Source organism: Zonotrichia albicollis, chromosome 34 (genome assembly GCF_047830755.1).
Source record: "Zonotrichia albicollis isolate bZonAlb1 chromosome 34, bZonAlb1.hap1, whole genome shotgun sequence".
NCBI classification, from domain to species: Eukaryota; Metazoa; Chordata; class Aves; order Passeriformes; family Passerellidae; genus Zonotrichia; species Zonotrichia albicollis.
The window spans coordinates 1,183,233-1,204,849 of NC_133852.1; the positions used below are offsets into that span (position 1 = coordinate 1,183,233).

The window sequence follows — 21,617 nt, forward strand, 5'->3', positions numbered from 1 at the left end:
ATTGGCCGCCCGGGAATGATTGACAGAAACCATCGAGGCGAGGCTTTATTGGTCCCAGCGCGGCCGCGCGGCGCCCGAGAAAGGGCGGGAAACGTCCCGGAGCGGAAGTTGGGACCATCGAGAGGCGCTTCCGGCGCGGAGCGGCCCCGGCGGGCGGAGCGGCCGCGCTCTCTGTGGTGCTCGGTCCTCCCAGGCGCTCCCAGCTCGTCCCAGTTGCCCCCGGTGGCCTCGCCGGGCTCAGCGCAGCAGCCGGGCCAGCACCCAGCAGCCCAGCGTCACCCAGTGGCTGGCCCAGTTCAGCTCGGACCACTTGCGCACGGTGTAGGCCATGCCGTAGCCCTGAGGAGGGGGAGGGCGTCAGGGCGCTCCCGATGGTGGGGGCGGCCCCAGACCTCGGGAGGGCTCCGGGGGGCTCGGGGATCCCACCTGCTCCTCCACGGCGTCCTCGGCCTCCACATCGAACAGGGCACCCAGGTAGGACAGGTGGAACAGGGCCAGGGCACCCAAGGCCCCATTCAGAGCCCGCACCCACAGCGTCTGCGGGACACAAAAATATCATCAGAGACCCCCCCAAAACCCTCATGTCCACCTCCCACACCCACAGCATCTGCGGGACTCCAAAATCCCCCTGTGTTCATAGCCTGCACCCACAGCATCTGCGGGGCCCAAAAATATCATCAGGGACACCCCAAATCCCCCCTGTTCACTGCTCACACCCACAGCGTCTATGGGACCCCAAAAACTCTCCGTGTTCAACTCCCACACCCACAGCATCAGCAGGGCGCAAAAATATTCTCAGGGACCCCCCAAATCCCTGCAGGAACCCCCTAAACCCTCCGTGTTCAACTCCCACACCCACAGCATCAGCAGGACCCAAAAACTCTCAGGGACCCCAAACCCCCCATGTTCACCTCCCGCACCCACAGCATCTGTGGGACCCCAAAAACCCTCAGAGACCCCTCCAATCCCTGCAGAGAGCCCCCCAAACCCAACTCCTCATGTTCACCTCCCACGCCCACAGCATCTGTGGGACCCCAAACTCCCTCAGGGAACCCCAAGGACTCCCCAGATTCCCCCAAGTGCCTGTAGGAGCCCTGAACCCCCTTGCTGTGCCCCCAGGGCCCCCCAGCGCTCCCCCAAACCCCTTCAGAGCCCCCCAGACCCTCTGCCCTCCCACCCAGGGGTCCCCAAACCGCCATCCTCACCCCGTTATCACCCCAAACCACCCCAGGCCCCCCGGTGTCCCCGTTCTCACGTCCTTGTGGCGGTGGCTGCAGCGCGGGGGGCAGCGCTTGGACAGCACGCAGGCGTCAAAGATGGCGGCCAGGCGCTGCCTCAGAGCTGCATGAGGGCGGAGTCAGCAAGGGACACGCCCACTGCAGGCCACACCCCTCATAGACACACCAATCACCACTCAGAGCCCCGCCCATCACTGCAGGCCACACCCCTTCATAGCCCCACCTATCACCAGCCAGACCCTCACAGCCCTGCCCACCATGGCAGGCCCCGCCCATCCATTCATAGCCCCACCCATCACTACAAGCCACACCCCTTTATAGCCCCTCCCATCACTACAGGCTCCACCCACCCATTAAAGCCCTGCCCATAGCTGGAAGTCACACCCCCTTAATAGCCCTGCCCATTCAGCACAGAGCCCTTCATAGCCCCGCCCATCACTTCCAGCCCCACCCACATCTCAAAGCCACACCCATCACCACAGGCTCCACCCATCACTTTATGGCCCCTGCCCATCACTGCAGGCCCCACCCATCCTTTCATAGCCCCGCCCATCAGCACCCAGACCTTCACAGCCCCACCCACCCATGCAGGCCACACCTTTTCATAGCCACGCCTAATACTTCAGGCTCCACCTACCACTTATACCCTGCCCATCATTGCAGACTCCTTCCACACCCTCACAGCCCCGCCCATCACTGCAGGCCACACCCATCCCTTCATAGCCCCGCCCATCAATACAGGCTTCATAGCCCCATCCATTGCTACAGTCCACCCCCTCATAGCCCCGCCCATCACTGCAGGCTCCACCCACATCCTCATAGCCACGCCCACCACTGCAGACTCTGCCCACACCCTTATAACCTCGCCCATCTCTGCAGGCTCCTCCTGTATCTTCATAGCCCCGCCCATCGCTGCAAACTCCTCCCACACCTCATAGTCCTGCCCACCACTACAGGCCACACCCACACCCATAGCCACGCCCATCACTGCAGGCAACACCCTCTTAATAGCCCCACCCATCAGCACTGAGACCCTCATAGCCCCGCCCATCACTGCAGGCTCCACCCCCTCAATAGCCCCGCCCATCACCACAGGCTCCACCCCCAGTAGCTCCGCCCATCACTGCAGGCTCCACCCCCTCAATAGCCCCGCCCATCACTGCAGGCTCCACCCACCCCTCATAGCCCTGCCCATCACCATACACACCCTTATAGCCCCACCCCTCACTGCAAGCTCCGCCCACACCCCATAGCCCTGCCCATCACCACAGGCTCTGCCCACACCCTCTTAGCCCCGCCCAGCACAAATAGGCTCCACCCACCACAGTTGAGGCCCCACCCACACCTCTCATTCACAGCATTACAGCCCCACCCACATCCTCAGCCCCTCCCTTCCCATTAGGCCACACCCATATTTAAAGCCCCAGCCATTGGGCCCCTCCCACCCCATCTGGCCTCGCCCCTTAAAGGGCCAGCGCTGACCGTGCTCGGCGTAGGTGATGAGGCCCAGGGAGAGCAGCACCGCGGCCAGGTGGAAACTGAGACCCTGCCGGGGGGGACACCATGGCTCTGGGGGGGTCTGGGGGCTTTGGGGGTGCCAGGGGGCAGTGGGGGGCTTTGGGGAGGGTCTGGGGGGCATTGGGGGGAGAGTCGAGGGGGCTTTGGAGGTGTCCATGGGGATTTTGGGGGTGTCCATGGGGCTTTTTTGGGGGGTCTGGGGGCTTTTTGGGGAGTCCAGGGGGCTTTTTGGGGTCCTTGCTGGATTGGGGGTGGTCCAGGGGGTTTTGGAGGGGTCTGGGGGAGTCCAGGGGAATTTTGGGGGGGTTCCAGGCTGCATTGAGGGGGTCTCTGGGGCTTTGGGGGGTTCCAGGGGGGTCTTGGGGGTGTCCGTGCTGGACTGGGGGGGTTCTGAGAGGCCTTTGGGGGTCCAGTGGGAGCTTTTGGGGGGTCCCAGGCTGGATTGGGGGAGTCCAGAGGGGGCTTTTTGGTGGTCTGGGGAGCTTTTGGGGGCTCCCTGCTGGATTGGGAGTGGTCCAGGGGGGTTTTGGGGTGTTTTAGGGGTGTCCGTGTGGATTGAGGGGGTCTGGGGGGCTTTTGGGGGGTCTGGGGGGGTCTGGGGGTGTACGTGCTGGGCTGGGGGGGGTTCTAGGGGGTTTTGGGGGGTCCCAGGCTGGATTGGGGGATTCCAGGAGGCTTTTGGGGGGCCCAGGGGGGTTTTGGGGGTGTCTGTGCTGGACTGGGGAGCTTTTGGAGGGAGGCCTGGGGGCTTTGGGGGTGTTTTTGGGGGGTGTTAGGTCCCTCACGTATAGTGGGGTGCTGGGGTGGTTTTGGGGTGGTTTTAGGGTATTTTGGGGTTGTGTTTGGGGTATTTTAGGGGGTTTTGGGGTCCCTCACGTGCAGCAGGGCGCTGGGGTGGCTTTGGGGTGTTCTTTAGGGTATTTTGGGGTATTTTAGGGGGTTTTGGGGTCCCTCACGTGCAGCAGGGCGCTGGGGTGGTTTTGGGGTGTTTTTAGGGCATTTTTGGGGTATTTTAGGGGGTTTTGGGGTCCCTCACGTGCAGCAGGGCGCTGGCTGCGTAGGTGCCCAGCACGGCGGCGAAGGTGCCCAGGCAGCGAGCGGTCTGGAACACGTCTGTGGGGACACCGGGATGGGACACCGGTGACACCAGTGTGGGACACCAGGGACACCAGTGACACCAGTGACACCAGTGTGGGACACCAGGGACACCAGTGTGGGACACCAGGGACACCAGTGTGGGACACCAGTGTGGGACATCAGCTACACCAGTGTGGGACACCAGTGACACCAGTGCGGGGCACCAGTGACACCAGTGACACCAGTGTGGGACACCAGTGACACCAGTGTGGGACACCGGTGACACCAGTGAGGGACATCAGCCACACCAGTGACACCAGGGACACCAGTGTGGGACACCAGTGAGGGACATCAGCCACACCAGTGACACCAGTGACACCAGTGCGGGGCACCAGTGACACCAGTGTGGGACACCAGTGAGGGACATCAGCTACACCAGTGACACCAGTGTGGGGCACCAGGGACACTAGTGACATCAGCTACACCAGTGACACCGGTGTGCACCAGTGATACCAGTGAGACACACCAGTATGGGACACCACTCACACCAGTATGGGACACCAGTATGGGACACCACTCACACCAGTATGGGACACCAGTATGGGACACCACTCACACCAGTATGGCCTTCAGGGCCCCCCCAGTCCCCCCAGTGTCCCCAGTCCCCCCCAGTGTCCCCAGTCCCCCCAGTGTCCCCAGTGCTCACAGGTGTGCAGCCAGCGGGACATGGGCAGGTTCCAGTTTGTCACCACCTCGGCCATGGAGCGCGGCAGCTCCACCCGCAGGGGCCGCGACACCGCCAGGTCCCTGGGGACACACAGGGACAGTGTGACACACAGGGGACAGCAGTGTGACACAGGGACAGTGTGACACAGAGAACAGCGTGACACACAGGGACAGTGTGACACACAGGGACAGTGTGACACAGGGACAGCGTGACACACAGGGACAGTGTGACACACAGGGGACAGCAGTGTGACACAGGGACAGTGTGACACAGGGACAGCGTGACACAGGGACAGTGTGACACAGGGACAGCAGTGTGACACAGGGACAGCAGTGTGACACACAGGGACAGTGTGACACAGGGACAGTGTGACACAGGGACAGCAGTGTGACACAGGGACAGCAGTGTGACACACAGGGACAGAGTGACACAGGGACAGCGTGACACAGGGGACAGCAGTGTGACACACAGGGACAGAATGACACAGGGACAGCAGTGTGACACAGGGACAGCGTGACACACAGGGACAGAGTGACACAGGGACAGTGTGACACACAGGGGACAGCAGTGTGACATAGGGACAGTGTGACACACAGGGACAGCGTGACACAGGGACAGCAGTGTGACACAGGGACAGCGTGACACACAGGGGACAGCAGTGTGACATAGGGACAGTGTGACACCGCCAGGTCCCTGGGGACACACAGGGACAGCGTGACACACAGGGACAGCGTGACACACAGGGGACAGCAGTGTGACATAGGGACAGTGTGACACACAGGGACAGAGTGACACAGGGACAGCAGTGTGACACAGGGGACAGCAGTGTGACACAGGGACAGTGTGACACACAGGGACAGCAGTGTGACACAGGGACAGCGTGACACAGGGACAGTGTGACACACAGGGACAGCAGTGTGACACAGGGACAGTGTGACACAGGGACAGTGTGACACAGGGACAGCAGTGTGACACAGGGACAGTGTGACACAGGGACAGTGTAACACACAGGGACAGTGTGACACAGGGACAGTGTGACACAGGGACAGTGTGACACACAGGGACAGCAGTGTGACACAGGGACAGCGTGACACAGGGACAGTGTGACACACAGGGACAGCAGTGTGACACAGGGACAGTGTGACACACAGGGACAGCAGTGTGACACAGGGACAGCGTGACACAGGGACAGTGTGACACAGGGACAGTGTGACACACAGGGACAGCAGTGTGACACAGGGACAGTGTGACAGGGGACATCAATGTGACACACAGGGACAGGGTGACACACAGGGACAGTGTGACACAGGGACAGTGTGACACACAGGGACAGAGTGACACAGGGGACATCAGGGGCAGTGTGACACAGGTCGGTGTCACACTATCAGTGTCACACAAGGTCAGTGTCACACCGTCACTATCACTCAGGGTGCAGTCAGTGTCACACTGTCAGTGTCACCGTGTCACACATGGTCAGTGTCCCTCACCAGTGGTGGCGCTCGCGGTGCAGTCAGTGTCACACAGGGTCACACAGTGTCACACAGTGTCACAGTGTCACACACAGGTCAGTGTCACACAGGGGTCAGTGTCACACAGTGTCACAAAGTGTCACACACAGTGTCACACACACAGTGTCACACATACAGTGTCACACACGGTGTCACACAGTGTCACACAGTGTCACACACAGTGTCACACAGTGTCACATACATTGTCATTGTCCCTCACCAGTGCAGGTGCTCGTGGTGCTCGCTGTGCAGTGTCAGTGTCACACAGGGTCACACAGTGTCACAGTGTCACACACAGTGTCACACAGGGTCACACAGTGTCACACACAGGTCAGTGTCACACATGACACACACAGTGTCACACAGGGGTCAGTGTCACACATGTCGCACACAGTGTCACACACAGTCACACAGTGTCACACAGGGGTCAGTGTCACACATGTCACACACAGGGGTCAGTGTCACACATGTCACACACATGTCACACACACAGTGTCAAACACAGTGTCACACATGTCACACACAGTGTCACACAGGGGTCAGTGTCACACACGTCAGTGTCACACAGTGTCACACAGTATCACACACACATGTCACACACAGTGTCACACACAGGGGTCAGTGTCACACATGTCACACACACAGTGTCACACACAGTGTCACACAGTGTCACACACACAGTGTCACACACAGTGTCACACACACATGTCACACACATGTCACACACATGTCACACAGTGTCACACAGGGGTCAGTGTCACACACGTCAGTGTCACACAGTGTCACACAGTATCACACACACATGTCACACACAGTGTCACACACACAGTGTCACACACAGTGTCACACACACAGTGTCACACACATGTCACACACAGTGTCATACAGTGTCACACACAGGGGTCAGTGTCACACATGTCACACACAGTGTCACACACAGGTCAGTGTCACACAGGGGTCAGTGTCACACAGTGTCACACACAGTGTCAGTGTCACACATGTCACACACAGTGTCACACACAGTGTCACACAGGGGTCAGTGTCACAGTGTCATACAGTGTCACACAGGGGTCAGTGTCACACAGGGGTCAGTGTCACACAGTGTCACACAGGGGTCAGTGTCACACATGTCACACACAGTGTCACACACATGTCACACACAGTGTCACACACAGTGTCACACAGGGGTCAGTGTCACAGTGTCATACAGTGTCACACACACAGTGTCACACACAGTCTCACACACAGTGTCACACACATGTCACACACAGTGTCCACACAGTGTCACATTGTCACTGTCCCTCACCAGTGCAGGTGCTCGTGGTGCTTGCTGTGCAGTGTCAGTGTCACACAGGGTCACACAGTGTCACACAGTGTCACAGTGTCACACAGGGGTCAGTGTCACACACGTCAGTGTCACACAGTGTCACACACACGTCACACACAGTCACACATGTCACATACAGTGTCACACACAGTGTCACACAGTGTCACACACACAGTGTCACACACACAGTGTCACACACATGTCACAACACACATGTCACACACAGTGTCACACACATGTCACACACATGTCACACACATGTCACACAGTGTCACATTGTCACTGTCCCTCACCAGTGCAGGTGCTCGTGGCGCTCGCTGTGCCCTGACCCTGCCAGCGTGGGCCGTGGCCTCGGACAGGAAGGCCACGAAGTAATTGCTGAAGTGGAACGAGAGCGCGCTCTCGTAGGCACGGAGCCACCTGGGGACAGGGACAGGGACAGGGACAGGGACAGGGGACAGGACAGGGACAGGGATAGGGGACAGGGACAGGGGGACAGGGACAGGGGACAGGGGGACAGGGGACAGGGACAGGGACAGGGGACAGGGGACAGGGGACAGGGGACAAGGGGACAGGGGGACAGGGACAGGGGGACAGAGGGACAGGGGGACAGAGGGACGGGGGACAGGGACAGGGGGACAGAGGGACAGGGACAGGGGACAGGGGGACAGAGGGACAGGGGGACATGGACAGGGACATGGACAGGGACAGGGACAGGGACAGGGGGACAGAGGGACAGAGGGACAGGGACAGGGGACAGGGGGGACAGGGACAGAGGACAGGGGGACGGGAGGATATGGGGAGGTTGGGGTTTGTGTTTGGGGGCGATGTGAGGGGTCAGGGCGAGTTTGGGGTTTGGGAGGACATGGGAGGGTTTGGGGGGTTTGGGGGGGATTTGGGCAGTTTGGGGGAGTTCAGGGTTTGGGGGGGATTTGGGGCAGTTTGGGGTTTGGGGGAGTTCAGGGTTTGGGGATATTTGGGGAAAATGGGGGAGTTCAGGTTTGAGAGAGATTTTGGGGAAACGGGAATTTGGGGTTTGGAGGGGGATTTGGGAGAGTTTGGGGTTTGGGGGATTTGAGGAAAAATGGGGAGTTCAGGGTTTGGGGGGTTTGAGGAGTTTGAGGTTTGGGGGAGATATTGGGGAAACAGGAGTTTGGGGGGGGGATTTGGGGAAAATGGGGGAGTTCAGGGGTTGAGAGAGATTTTGGGGAAACGGGAATTTGGGATTTGGAGGGGGGGTTTGGGGGAGTTTGGGGTTTGGGGGGATTTGAGGGAAAATGGGGGAGTTCAGGGTTTGGGGGGGTGGTTTTGGGGGTTTTGGGGGGGGGGTTGGAGCCAGAGAAAGGATTTGGGGGGACACACACATTAGGGTGCCACCCCCCCTCATGTCCCCCCATCCATGTCCCCCCAGATTCCCCCTGTGACCCCCGGGCTCCCCCTCCCAGGACCCCCCAAATCCCCCCATCCCTAAGTGCCCCATTCCTGTCCACTCCTCACCTGGAGCCCCAAACCCCTCCTGCCCCCCCAAACCCTTTCTGAGCCCCCCAAACCCCTCCTGGCCACCCCAAACCCCTCCAAAACCTCTCCTGCACCCCAAAACCGCTTTTATGCCCCCCCAAATCCCCCCTGGGTTCCCCCAAAATGCCCCCAAACCCCTCCTGCCCCTCCCCCAACCCCTCCTGTCCCCCCCAAACCTTTCTGAGCCCCCCCAAACCCCTCTTGCCTCCCCCAAACTCCCTTCAGGCCCCCCCAAAATCCCCCCCAAATCCCTCTTGGCCACCCCAAACCCCCTCTGGGACCCCCTAAACCCCCCAGGACCCTCAAAATTCCCCCCAAACCCCCCCAATCCGCTCACCTGGCCAAGACGCTCCTGGGCAGCACCGGGGGAACAGAGACATCAGTGAGGGGGGGCTGGGGGGGCCCCGAGGGATTTTGGGGGTCCCGGGGGATTTTGGGGGTCCTGGGAAGGGGTTTAGGGGCTCCCCCAGAGGTTTTTGGGGCCCCTTGGTTGAGGTTGGGGATTGTCGGGGTTTGGGGGCTCCTGGAAGGTTTTGGGGTCCCTGAGGGGGTTTGGGGGCTCCTGGAAGGGTTTTGGGGTCCCTGAGGGCGTTTAGGGGGTCCCAGGGGAGTTTGGGAGGGATTTGGGGGGATTTATGGGGGATTTGAGAGGATTTTGGGCAAATTTTGGTGAAATTTGGGGAGATTTTGGGAGGAATTTGAGGTGAATTTGGGGGATTTTAGGACATTTTGGGGGAATTGGGGGGGATTTTGGGGGTATTTGAGGGGGATTTTGGGGGAATTTTGGTGGAATTTGGGGGATTTTGAGGGGGGACTTGGAGGGGATTTGGGGGGATTTGAGAGGGATTTGGGGGTATTTTTGGGGGAATTGGTGGGGGATTTTGGGAGGGATTTTGGACGAATTTTGGTGGAATTTGGGGGATTTTGAGAGGGGATTTTGAGAGGGATTTCGGGAGGGATTTCGAGAGGATTTGAGGGGGATTTTGGGAGGGATTTTGGGGAATTTTGGTGGAATTTGGGGGAATTTTGAGAGGGATTTCGAGAGGATTTGAGGGGGATTTTGGGAGGGATTTTGGTGGAATTTGGGGGAATTTAGAGGGGACTTTGAGAGGGAATTTGGGGGGTTCCTGGGGGTGTTTTGGGGCGCTGTGGGGTCCCACCTGCGCAGGGCCCGTGCCCCGTAGAGGGGCAGGCAGCTGGAGAACAGGAACGGGGCCAGGCAGGTGCTGACCAGCAGGCAGAGCAGGGCCAGCCCCAGGCTGCGCAGCCCCTTCCGCGCCCACAGCCGCGCTCTGGGGAGATGGCAGGGTTAGAGACAGACAGACAGACAGACAGACACACAGACAGACAGACAGACAGACAGACAGACAGACACACACAGGGCCAGCCCCAGGCTGCGCAGCCCCTTCCGCGCCCACGCCGCACTCTGGGGAGATGGCAGGGTTAGAGACAGACAGACAGAGGGACAGACACACACAGGGCCAGCCCCAGGCTGCGCAGCCCCTTCCACGCCCACGCCGCGCTCTGGGGGGGACAGCGGGGTCAGGGACAGACAGACAGACACACAGACACAGACAGACAGACAGGGACAGACACACAGGTTAGGGACACACAGACACAGGACAGACAGACAGACAGACAGACACACACAGGGCCAGCCCCAGGCTGCGCAGCCCCTTCCGCGCCCAGGCTGCACTCTGGGGGGACAGGGAGGGTCAGGGACAGACAGACAGACAGACAGACAGACAGACAGACAGAACACAGGGCCAGCCCCAGGCTGCGCAGCCCCTTCCGAGCCCAGGCCGCGCTCTGGGGGGACACGGGGAGGGTCAGGGACAGACAGACAGACAGACAGACAGACAGACACACAGACACAGGGCCAGCCCCAGGCTGCGCAGCCCCTTCCGCGCCCAGGCTGCACTCTGAGGGGACAGCGGGGTCAGGGACAGACACACGGACACAGGGGACAGACAGACACAGGGACAGACACACAGGTTAGGGACACACAGACACAGGGACAGACAGACAGACACAGGGCCAGCCCCAGGCTGCGCAGCCCCTTCCGCGCCCACGCCGCGCTCTGGGGGGACAGCGGGGTTAGGGACAGACACACAGACACACAGACACACAGACAGACACAGAGACAGACACACAGACAGACAGAGAGACACCCAGACAGACACAAGACAGAACAGAGACACAGGGACAGACACACAGACACAGGGACAGACACACAGACAGACAGAGAGACACACAGACAGACACACAGACAGAGACACAGGGACAGACACACAGACAGACAGACACACAGACACAGGGACAGACACACAGACAGACAGACACACAGACCAGAGACACAGACACAGGGCCAGCCCCGGGCTGCGCTCTGGGGGGGACACAGGGAGGGTCAGGGACAGACAGACACAGGGGACAGACACACAGACAGACACAGGGGACAGACACACGGACAGACACACAGACAGACACACAGACAGACACACGGACAGACACAGGGACAGACAAACCCAACCCCCATTGCTGACACCCCCACACTCACAGGGACACCCCCAGACCCCTCCCAACCCCACAGGGACACCCCCCCACCACTGACACCCCCAGACCCCCCATTTCCCCCCAAACTCCCCCAATTCTGCCCAAACCCCCTTTTTCCCCAAACTCCCTTCTCCCCCAAATCCACCAAAGTCCCATTTCCCTCCAAATCCCCCCAAACCTGATTTTCCCCCAAATCCCCATTTTCCTCCAAACTCTCATTGCCCCCCAAATCCCCATTTCCCCCCAAACTTCCCATTTCCCTCAAATCTTCCACTTCCCCAAATCCTCAAAACTCCCCAAATCCCCATTTCCCCAAGCCCTCCAAATCCCTATTTCCCCCCCAAACCCCCATTTCCCCCAAATCCTCCCAAACTCTGCATTTCCCCCCAAACCCCCATTTTCCCCCACCAACTTCCTATTTCTCCCAAATCTCCCATTTCCCCAAATCCCCGTTTTCCCTGCCAAACCCTGTTTTTTCCCCCAAACCTCCATTTTTCCACCGAACCCCAATTTCCCCCAAAACCCTCAAATCTCTGTTTTTCCCCCCAAATCCCTATTTCCTCAAATCCCAGTTTTTCCCATTTTCTTCTGTTTTTCCCCCATTATCCCCATACCAGGGGCGGTCCCTCCACAGCTCTCAGGTAGGCCCCAAAGGACTCCCAAGGCCCGAACACCACGGATCCAGGCACCTGCCCAACCCCATTGTCCCAAATCCTATTTTTTGTCCCAAATCCCCGTTTTTTGTCCCAAATCCCCATTTTTCACCCCAAACCCCCATTTTTCACCCCAAATCCCGTTTTTCACCCCCAAATCCCTGGTTTTTCCCCATACCAGGGGCGGTCCCTCCACAGCTCTCAGGTAGGCCCCAAAGGGCTCCCAGGGCCTGAACACCACGGATCCAAGCAAGCACAGGTACCCACCAGCCCCCTATCCAACCCCATTGCCACAAATCCCATTTTTTGTCCCAAATCCCCATTTTTCACCCCAAATCCCTGTTTTTTCCCCCATACCAGGGGTGGTCCCTCCACAGCTCTCAGGTAGGCCCCAAAGGGCTCCCAGGGCCCGAACACCACGGAGCCAGAGGAGCACAGGTACCCCAGCCCCCTATCCAACCCCATTGTCCCAAATCCCTGTTTTTCACCCCAAATCCCCGTTTTTCACCCCAAATCCCTGGTTTTCCCCATACCAGGGGCGGTCCCTCCACAGCTCTCAGGTAGGCCCCAAACGGCTCCCAGGGCCCGAACACCACTGATCCAAGCAAGCACAGGTACCCCAGCCCCCTATCCAACCCCATTGTCCCAAATCCCCATTTTTCACCCCAAACCCCCATTTTTCACCCCAAATCCCCCTTTTTCACCCCAAATCCCTGTTTTTTCCCCATACAGGGGTGGTCCCTCCACAGCTCTCAGGTAGGCCCCGAAGGGCTCTGAGGGCCCGAACACCACTGATCCAAGCAAGCACAGGTACCCCAGCACCTGCCCAACCCCATTGCCCAAATCCCTGTTTTTTGTCCAAATCATCATTTTTCACCCCAAATCCCTGTTTTTCACCCCAAATCCCTGTTTTTTCCCATACCAGGGGCGGTCCTCCACAGCTCTCAGGTAGGGCCCCAAAGGACTCCCAAGGCCCGAACACCACGGATCCAGGCACCTGCCCAACCCCATTGTCCCAAATCCCCTATTTTTTGTCCCAAATCCCCATTTTTTGTCCCAAACCCCCATTTTTCACCCCAAATCCCCATTTTTCACCCCAAATCCCTGTTTCTTCCCCATACCAGAGGTGGTCCCTCACAGCTCTCAGGTAGGCCCGAAAGGGCTCCCAGGGCCCGAACACCACAGATCCAGGTGAGCACAGGTACCCCAGCCCCCTATCCAACCCCCATTGTCCCAAATCCCCCGTTTTTTGTCCCAAATCCCCATTTTTCACCCAAATCCCTGGTTTTCCCCATACCAGGGGCGGTCCTTCACAGCTCTCAGGTAGGCCCCAAAGGACTCCAAGGCCCGAACACCACGGATCCAAGCAAGCACAGGTACCCCAGCCCCCTATCCAACCCCATTGCCCCAAATCCCCGTTTTTTGTCCCAAAATCCCCATTTTTACCCCAAATCCCTGTTTTTTCCCCATACCAGGGGCGGTCCCTCCACAGCTCTCAGGTAGGCCCCAAGGGCTCCAGGGCCCGAACACCACTGATCCAGGTGAGCACAGGTACCCCAGCCCCCATCCAACCACATTGTCCCAAACCCCCATTTTTCACCCCAAATCCCCGTTTTTCACCCCAAATCCCTGGTTTTTCCCCATACCAGAGGTGGTCCCTCCACAGCTCTCAGGTAGGCCCCGAAGGGCTCCCAGGGCCCGAACACCACAGATCCAAGCAAGCACAGGTACCCCAGCACCTGCCCAACCCCATTGCCCCAAATCCCTGTTTTTCACCCCAAATCCCTGTTTTTCACCCCAAATCCCTGTTTTTTCCCCATACCAGAGGCGCCACAGCTCTCAGGTAGGCCCCAAAGGACTCCCAGGGCCCGAACACCACTGATCCAGGGGAGCACAGGTACCCCAGCCCCCTATCCAACCCCATTGCCCCAAATCCCTGTTTTTCACCCCAAATCCCCATTCTTCACCCCAAATCCCTGTTTTTCACCCCAAATCCCCATTTTTCACCCCAAATCCCTGTTTTTCACCCCAAATCCCCATTTTTCACCCCAAATCCCTGTTTTTTCCCCATACCAGGGACGGTCCCTCCACAGCTCTCAGGTAGGCCCCAAAGGGCTCCCAGGGCCCGAACACCACTGATCCAGGTGAGCACAGGTACCCCAGCCCCCTATCCAACCCCATTGCCCCAAACCCCCATTTTTTCACCACAAATCCCCATTTTTCACCCCAAATCCCCGTTTTTTCCCCATACCAGGGGCGGTCCCTCCACAGCTCTCAGGTAGGCCCCGAAGGGCTCCCAGGGCCCGAACACCACTGATCCAGGGGAGCACAGGTACCCCAGCACCTGAGCAGGGCTGGGCTCGGCCCCGCCCGTGCCCCGGTCCAGGTCGAAGCCCAGCGACACGGCCTTCATGGCCACCACCATCTGCGCCCCTGGGGACAGCGGGGGCGTCAGGGGCACCCCAACATCGGGGGGGACCCCAACATCGGGCACCCCAACATCAGGGGGAAACCAAATATCGGGGGGAACCCCAAATCAGGGGTGACCCTCCCACGAAAAGGGAGCCTGACATCGGGGGGAACCCAAAGTCAGAAAGGACCCCAAAATCAGGGGGGATCCAACATCAGGGGGACCGAAAATCAAAGGAGACCCCAAAATCAAAGGAGATCCCAAAATCAGAGGAGATCCCAACATCAAAGGAGACCCCAAAATCAAAGGAGACTCTAAAATCAGAGGAGACCCCAACATCAAAGGAGACCCCAAAATCAAAGGAGACTCCAAAATCAGAGGAGATCCCAAAATCGCAAGGGACCCCGAAATCAGAGGAGACCCCAAAATCAGAAGGGATCCCAAAATAGGAGGGACCCCAACATCAGGTACCCCAGCATGAGAGGAGATCCTGAAATTGGGGGAACCCCAAAATCAGAGGGGAACCAAAAATTGGAGGAACTCCAAAATCGGGAGGGGCCCAAATCAGGGGGGACCCCAACATCGGAGGGACCCCAACATCGGGCACACCAATGTTGGGGGGACCCCGAAATCAGAGGGGACCCCGATATCGGGCACCCCAACATCAGGAGGGGCCCCAATATCGAGGGGGACCCAAATATCGGGGGGAGCCCCAAATCAGGGGTAACCCTCCCACCAGAAGGGAGCCTGACATTGGGAGGAACCCAAAAACATCGGGGGCTCCCCAATGTCAGAAAGGACCCCAAAATCAGGGGGGATCCAACATCAGGGGGGAACCCGAAATCAAAGGAGACCCCAAAATCAAAGGAGACCCCAAAATCAGAAGGGATCCCAAAATAGGAGGGACCCCAACATCAGGTACCCCAGCATGAGAGGAGATCCTGAAATCGGGGGAACCCCAAAATCAGAGGGGAACCAAAAATTGGAGGAACCCCGAAATCGGGAGGAATTCAAATCAGGGGGACCCCAACATCGGAGGGACCCCAACATCGGGCACACCAATGTTAGGGGGACCCCGAAATCAGAGGGGACCCTGATATCGGGCACCCCAACATTGGGAGGGACCCCAATATCGAGGGGGACACAAATATCGGGGGGAACCCCAAAATCAGAGGGGAACAAAAAATTGGAGGAACCCCGAAATCGGGAGGGACCCAAATCAGGGGGGACCCCAACATCGGAGGGACCCCAACATCGGGCACATCAATGTTGGGGGGACCCCGAAATCAAAGGGGACCCCAAACAGGGGGACCCAACATCAGGGGGGAACCCCCAACATCGGGCATCCCGAATCGGGGGGACAAGAAAACATCGGGCACCCCAACATCGGGGGGGACCCCAACATCGGGCACCCCAACATCAGAGGGAACCCCAACATCGGGCACCTTTAATCGAGGGCACCCCAAAATCCAGGCATCCCAAAAATATTGGGCACCCCAACATCAGGGGGAAATACCAAAATCAGAGGGGATCCCATAATCGGGGGGGACCCCAAAATCAGAGGGGACCCCAACATCAGGGGAACCCCAAAAACATCGGGGGAGACCCCAACATCAGGGGGAGACCCCAACATCGGGGGAACCCCAAAAATATCAAGCACTCTGAAAACACCAGGCACCCCAACATCGGAGAAAACCCCAAAATCAGAGGGGATCCCAAAGTTGGGGGACCCCAGCATCAGACACCCAACATCACAAAGGACCCCAACATCAGGCACCCCAAAACTGGGGGGACCCCAAAAACATCAGGCACCCCACATCAGAGAGACCCCGAAATTGGGGGGAACCCCAAAATCAGAGAGAACCCAAAAATCGGGGAACCACGAAAATCGGGGAAACCCAAAATCAGGGGGGACCCCAACATCAGCGGCCACCCCAAAACTGGGGAGAACCCAAATCAGGGGAGACCCCGAAATCAGGGGGGACCCAAAATCAGTGGGGACCCCAAAATTTGGATGCGCCCCACATCCCCAGGGGGCTGGGGAAGGAACTGGGGGGTCCCAAATGGGGGGAGAGGAGGAAAACTGGGGGTCCTGGGGGGAGGGGAAGGAGGGGGGGGTCTCACCCTCACCACCACCTGTGCCCCCACAGGACCCCAAAATCAATGGGGGATCCCAAAATCAGGGGGGACCCCAAAACTGAGGGGACCCCCAAAATGTGTGTAGGGGGGGAGGGGCTCTGGGGGGGTCTGGGGGTCCTTGGGGGGGGGTCTCACCTCGCATCTTGTGCCACGTGACCGTGTCCACCATGTGCAGCTCCCTGGGGGGAGGGGCTCCCAGTCACTCCCAGTTCAATGTGCCCACCCCCAGTTCATCCCAGTAACCCCAGTCCATCCCAGTCACTCCAGTGCCCCAAACCCCTTCCCAGTCACACCCAGTTCATCCCAGTGACCCCAGTCACTCCAGTTCAATGTGCCCAACCCCCAGTTCATCCCAGTGACCCCCAGTCCATCCCAGTGTCCCCCAAACCCCTTCCAGTCACACCCAGTTCAATGCACCAACTCCCAGTTCATCCCAGTAACCCCAGTCCCTCCCAGTCAGAGCTCTCAATCCTTCCCAGTCACTCCCAGTTCAATGCCATTGATCCCCCAGTTCATCCCAGTAACCCCAGTCTGTACCAGTGCCCCCCAACCCCTTCCCAGTCACTCCCAGTTCAATGTGCCCACCCCCAGCTCATCCCAGTAACCCCAGTCCCTCCCAGTCCCTCCCAGTGCCCCAAACCCCTTCCCAGTCACACCCAGTTCAATGCCACCAACCCCCCAGTTCATCCCAGTAACCCCAGTCCCTCCAGTCAGAGCTCTCAATCCTTCCCAGTCACACCCAGTTCAATGGCACCAACCCCCCAGTTCATCCCAGTAAGCCCAGTCTGTCCCAGTGCCCCCAAACCCCTTCCCAGTCACTCCCAGTTCAATGCCATTGATCCCCCAGTTCATCCAGTAAGCCCAGTCTGTCCCAGTGCCCCCCAACCCCTTCCCAGTCACTCCAGTTCAATGCCATCGATCCCCCAGTTCATCCCAATGCCCTTTGTCTCCCTCCCAGTGCTCCCAGTCCCTCTCCCAGTGGCCCCAAACCCTTCCCAGTTCCTCCAGTCCCTCTCCCAGTCCATCCCAGTGCCCCCAATTCCTCTCCCAGTCCCACCAAACCCGCTCCCAGCATCCCCAAGCCCCTCCCAGTGCCCCCAGTCCCTTTCCCAGTGCTCGCAGTGCCCTCCCAGTGCCCCCAATCCCCCTCCCAGTGCCCCCAGTTCCCCTCCCAGTGCCCCCCAGTCCCTCCCAGTGCCCCCAGTTCCCCTCCAGTGTCCCCCAGTGCCCCCATACCCCATGAGCAGGTAGCTGAGGGCGGCCAGGGCCAGGCAGAGCCCCCCTCAAACCCCCTCCCAGTGCCCCCCAGCACCCCCAGTTCCCCTCCCAGTGCCCCCCAGTCCCTCCCAGTGCCCTCAGTTCCCTCCCAGTCCCTCCCAGTGCCCCCAGTCCCCTCCCAGTGCCCCCCAGCACCCCCAGTTCCCCTCCCAGTCCCTCCCAGTGCCCCCAATCCCTCTCCCAGTGCTCCCAGACCTCCTCCCAGTCCCTCCCAGTGCCCCCCAGTGCCCCCATACCCCATGAGCAGGTAGCTGAGGGCGGCCAGGGCCAGGCAGAGCCCGCCCCAAACCCCCTACCAGTGCCCCTCAGTGCCCCCAGTTCCCCTCCCAGTGCCCCCCAGTCCCTCCCAGTACCCCCAGTTCCCCTCCCAGTGCCCCCCAGTGCCCCCAGTTCCCCTTCCAGTCCCTCCCAGTGACCCCAGTTCCCCTCCCAGTGCCCCCCAGGCCCCCATACCCCATGAGCAAGTAGCTGAGGGCAGCGAGGACCAGGCAGAGCCCCCCCAATCCCTCTCCCAGCGCCTTCAGACTGCTCCCAGTCCCTCCCAGTGCCCCCAATCCCCCTCCCAGTCCCTCCCAGTGCCCCCGTACCCCATGAGCAGGTAGCTGAGGGCGGCCAGGGCCAGGCAGAGCCCGCTCCAAACCCCCTACCAGTGCCCCCCAGCGCCCCCAGTTCCCCTCCCAGTGCCCTCAGTTCCCGCCCAGTGCCCTCAGTTCCCCTCCCAGTCCCTCCCAGTGCCCCCAGTCCCCCTCCCAGTGCCCCCCAGTGCCCCATACCCCATGAGCAGGTAGCTGAGGGCGGCCAGGGCCAGGCAGAGCCCCCCCAAACCACCCCCAAACCCCCTCCCAGTGACCCCAGTTCCCCTCCCAGTGCCCCCAGTTCCCCTCCCAGTGCCCTCAGTTCCCGCCCAGTGCCCTCAGTTCCCCTCCCAGTCCCTCCCAGTCCCTCCCAGTGTCCCCAGCTCCCCTCCCAGTGCCCTCAGTTCCCGCCCAGTGCCCTCAGTTCCCCTCCCAGTCCCTCCCAGTGCCCCCAGTCCCCCTCCCAGTGCCCCCCAGTGCCCCATACCCCATGAGCAGGTAGCTGAGGGCGGCCAGGGCCAGGCAGAGGCCGCGGTGGGCGCGGGCCCGGCTCAGCAGCAGGGTGAGCACGCACAGCCCGCTCAGCAGGGCCACCCACAGCGCCTGAGCCCCGAAGAAATGGTGCAGGGCCAGGAGCCCCCCGGCGGCCGCCCCGGCGTGCTTCCCGCCCCGCGGCAATGCTGAAACACGGACACGGTCAGGGGCACCCCAAACCCCGGGGATCCATTGACCCCAACCCCGGGGATCCATTGACCCCAACCCCAGGGATCCATGAACCCCAAACCCCGGGGATCCACGGACTCCAAACCCCACGGATCCATGAACCCCAAACCCCGGGGATCCACTGACCCCAAACCCCGGGGATCCACGGACCCCAAACCCCGGGGATCCACTGACCCCTGATCCCGGGGATCCATGAACCCCAAACCCCGGGGATCCATGAACCCCAAACCCCGGGGATCCATGAACCCCAAACCTGGGGATCCACGGACCCCAAACCCCAGGGATCCACAGACCCCAAACCCCAAACCCTGGGGATCCATGGACCCCAAACCCCAAACCCCGGGGATCCACTGACCCCAAACCCTGGGGATCCATTGACCCCAACCCCGGGGATCCACGGACCCCAAACCCCGGGGATTCATTGACCCCAAACCCCGGGGATCCACAGACCCCAAACCCCAGGGATCCACGGACCCAAAACCCCGAGGATCCACGGACCCCAGACCCCGGGGATCCACGAACCCAAAACCCCGGGGATCCACGGACCCCAAACCCCGGGGATCCATGGACCCCAAACCCCGGGGATCCATGGACCCCAAACCCGGGGATCCATGGACCCCAGACCCTGGGGATCCACGGACCCCAGACCCCGGGGATCCATGGACTCAAACCCTGGGGATCCACTGACCCCAAAACCCGGGGATCCACGGACCCCAAACCCGGGGATCCACTGACCCCAGACCCCGGGGATCCACTGACCCCAAACCCCGGGGATCCATGAACCCCAAACCCCGGGGATCCACGGACCCCAAACCCCGGGGATCCATGAACCCCAAACCCCGGGGATCCACGGACCCCAAACCCCGGGGATCCACGGACCCCAAACCCCGGGGATCCACAGACCCCAAACCCCGGGGATCCATGGACCCCAAACCCCGGGGATCCATGGACGCCAGACCCCAGGGATCCATTGACCCCAACCCCGGGGATCCATGGACCCCAACCGCGGGGATCCATTGACCCCAAACCCCAGGGATCTATTGACCTCAGACCACGGGGATCCACGGACCCCAAACCCCGGGGATCCATGAACCCCAAACACCGGGGATCCATGAACCCCAAACCCCAGGCATCCATGAACCCCAAACCCCGGGGATCCACGGACCCCAGACCCCGAACCAGACATTCCCCCCCCCCGGCCGCTGCCCCCGCGTGCTTCCCGCCCCGGGGCAGGGCTGTGACACGGACACGGGTCAGGGGACACCCCCAAACCTGGTAACACCCCCACCCTGGGGGTCCCTGAACCCAAAACTCCAGGGATCCCCTCACCCAAAACCAGCAATGCCTCCACATCCCGGGGCTCCCTGAACCCCGAACAGGACACTGCCCCCACCCTGGGGGTCCCCTCACCCAAAACCGGCAATGTCCCCACACTCTGGGGGTCCCTGAACCCCGAACAGGACACTGCCCCCACCCTGGGGGTCCCCTCACCCAAACCTGGCAATGCCCCCACACCCCGGGCATCCCCTCACCCGAAACCCTGGGGATCCCCAAACCTGAAACCCCTGCGGGTCCCCAAACCCCCAAACCGGGAACACCCCCAAAACCCGGGGGTCCCTGAACCCAAACCCCGGGGGTCCCTGAACCCCAAACCAGGAATACCCCCAAACTCCGGGGGTCCTTGAACCCAAAACCCTATGCTACACCCCGGTATCCCCTCACCCCAAACCAGCAACACTTCCAAACCCTAAGGGTCCCGTCCCCCAAACCCGAGAACACCCCCAGGCCTTCAGACCCCCGGAACCCCCAGGCCCCCCGGAACCCCCAGGCCCCCCGGAACCCCCAGACCCTCGGGTGTACTCCCCACCCCTCTGGCCTCCTCACACCCCCGGTTCCCCCCAGCCCCTCGCGTGTCCCCACAGAGCCCCGGGACCCCTGGATGTCCCCCCATCCCTCCGGCCTGCCCAGGGTCCCGGTTCCCCCCAGGGCCGCGGTTCTCCCCGGCCTACCGGATGTCCCCCACCCCTCCGGCCTGCCCAGGGCCCCGGTTCCCCCCGGTGTCCCCCCGTCCGGTCGCACTCACGCAGCCGGTGCAGCAGCCGCGCCCCGAGGCAGAGCAGCAGCAGCGGCCAGAGCTGGGCCAGGCCCTGGCGCGCCGTGGGCACCACGCAGCCGGGCAGCACCTGCGCCGCGAACTCTCGCGGAGGCAGCGCCGCCATCCCGACCCGAGCGGGGCTCGCTGCGTGCCGGGACCCCCAAAAACCCAAAAAAAACCCAAAAAACCCCGAAATGCCCCCAAATCCCCCGCCCGCGCCTCGCCCGGCGCGCCGCCCGCCCGCCTGAGGGGAAAGGGGCGGGGCCCCCTCGTCCACC

The 21,617-nt window shown here is 60.8% G+C and overlaps 1 protein-coding gene across 1 annotated transcript; it reads right to left on the reverse strand.

Moving 5' to 3' along the window:
• Window positions 1-34: 34 nt before the first annotated feature.
• On the reverse strand, window positions 35-21,608 carry PORCN (porcupine O-acyltransferase). Its single transcript, XM_074531215.1, is given in 15 exon segments — window positions 35-339; window positions 427-537; window positions 1,256-1,341; window positions 2,721-2,784; window positions 3,793-3,869; window positions 4,540-4,640; window positions 7,689-7,735; window positions 7,737-7,815; window positions 9,251-9,265; window positions 10,074-10,203; window position 11,465; window positions 14,371-14,552; window positions 16,804-16,847; window positions 19,009-19,201; window positions 21,328-21,608. Coding segments are annotated over 15 exon segments (1,368 nt in total). The 5' UTR covers window positions 21,464-21,608; the 3' UTR covers window positions 35-237.
• Window positions 21,609-21,617: the final 9 nt, after the last annotated feature.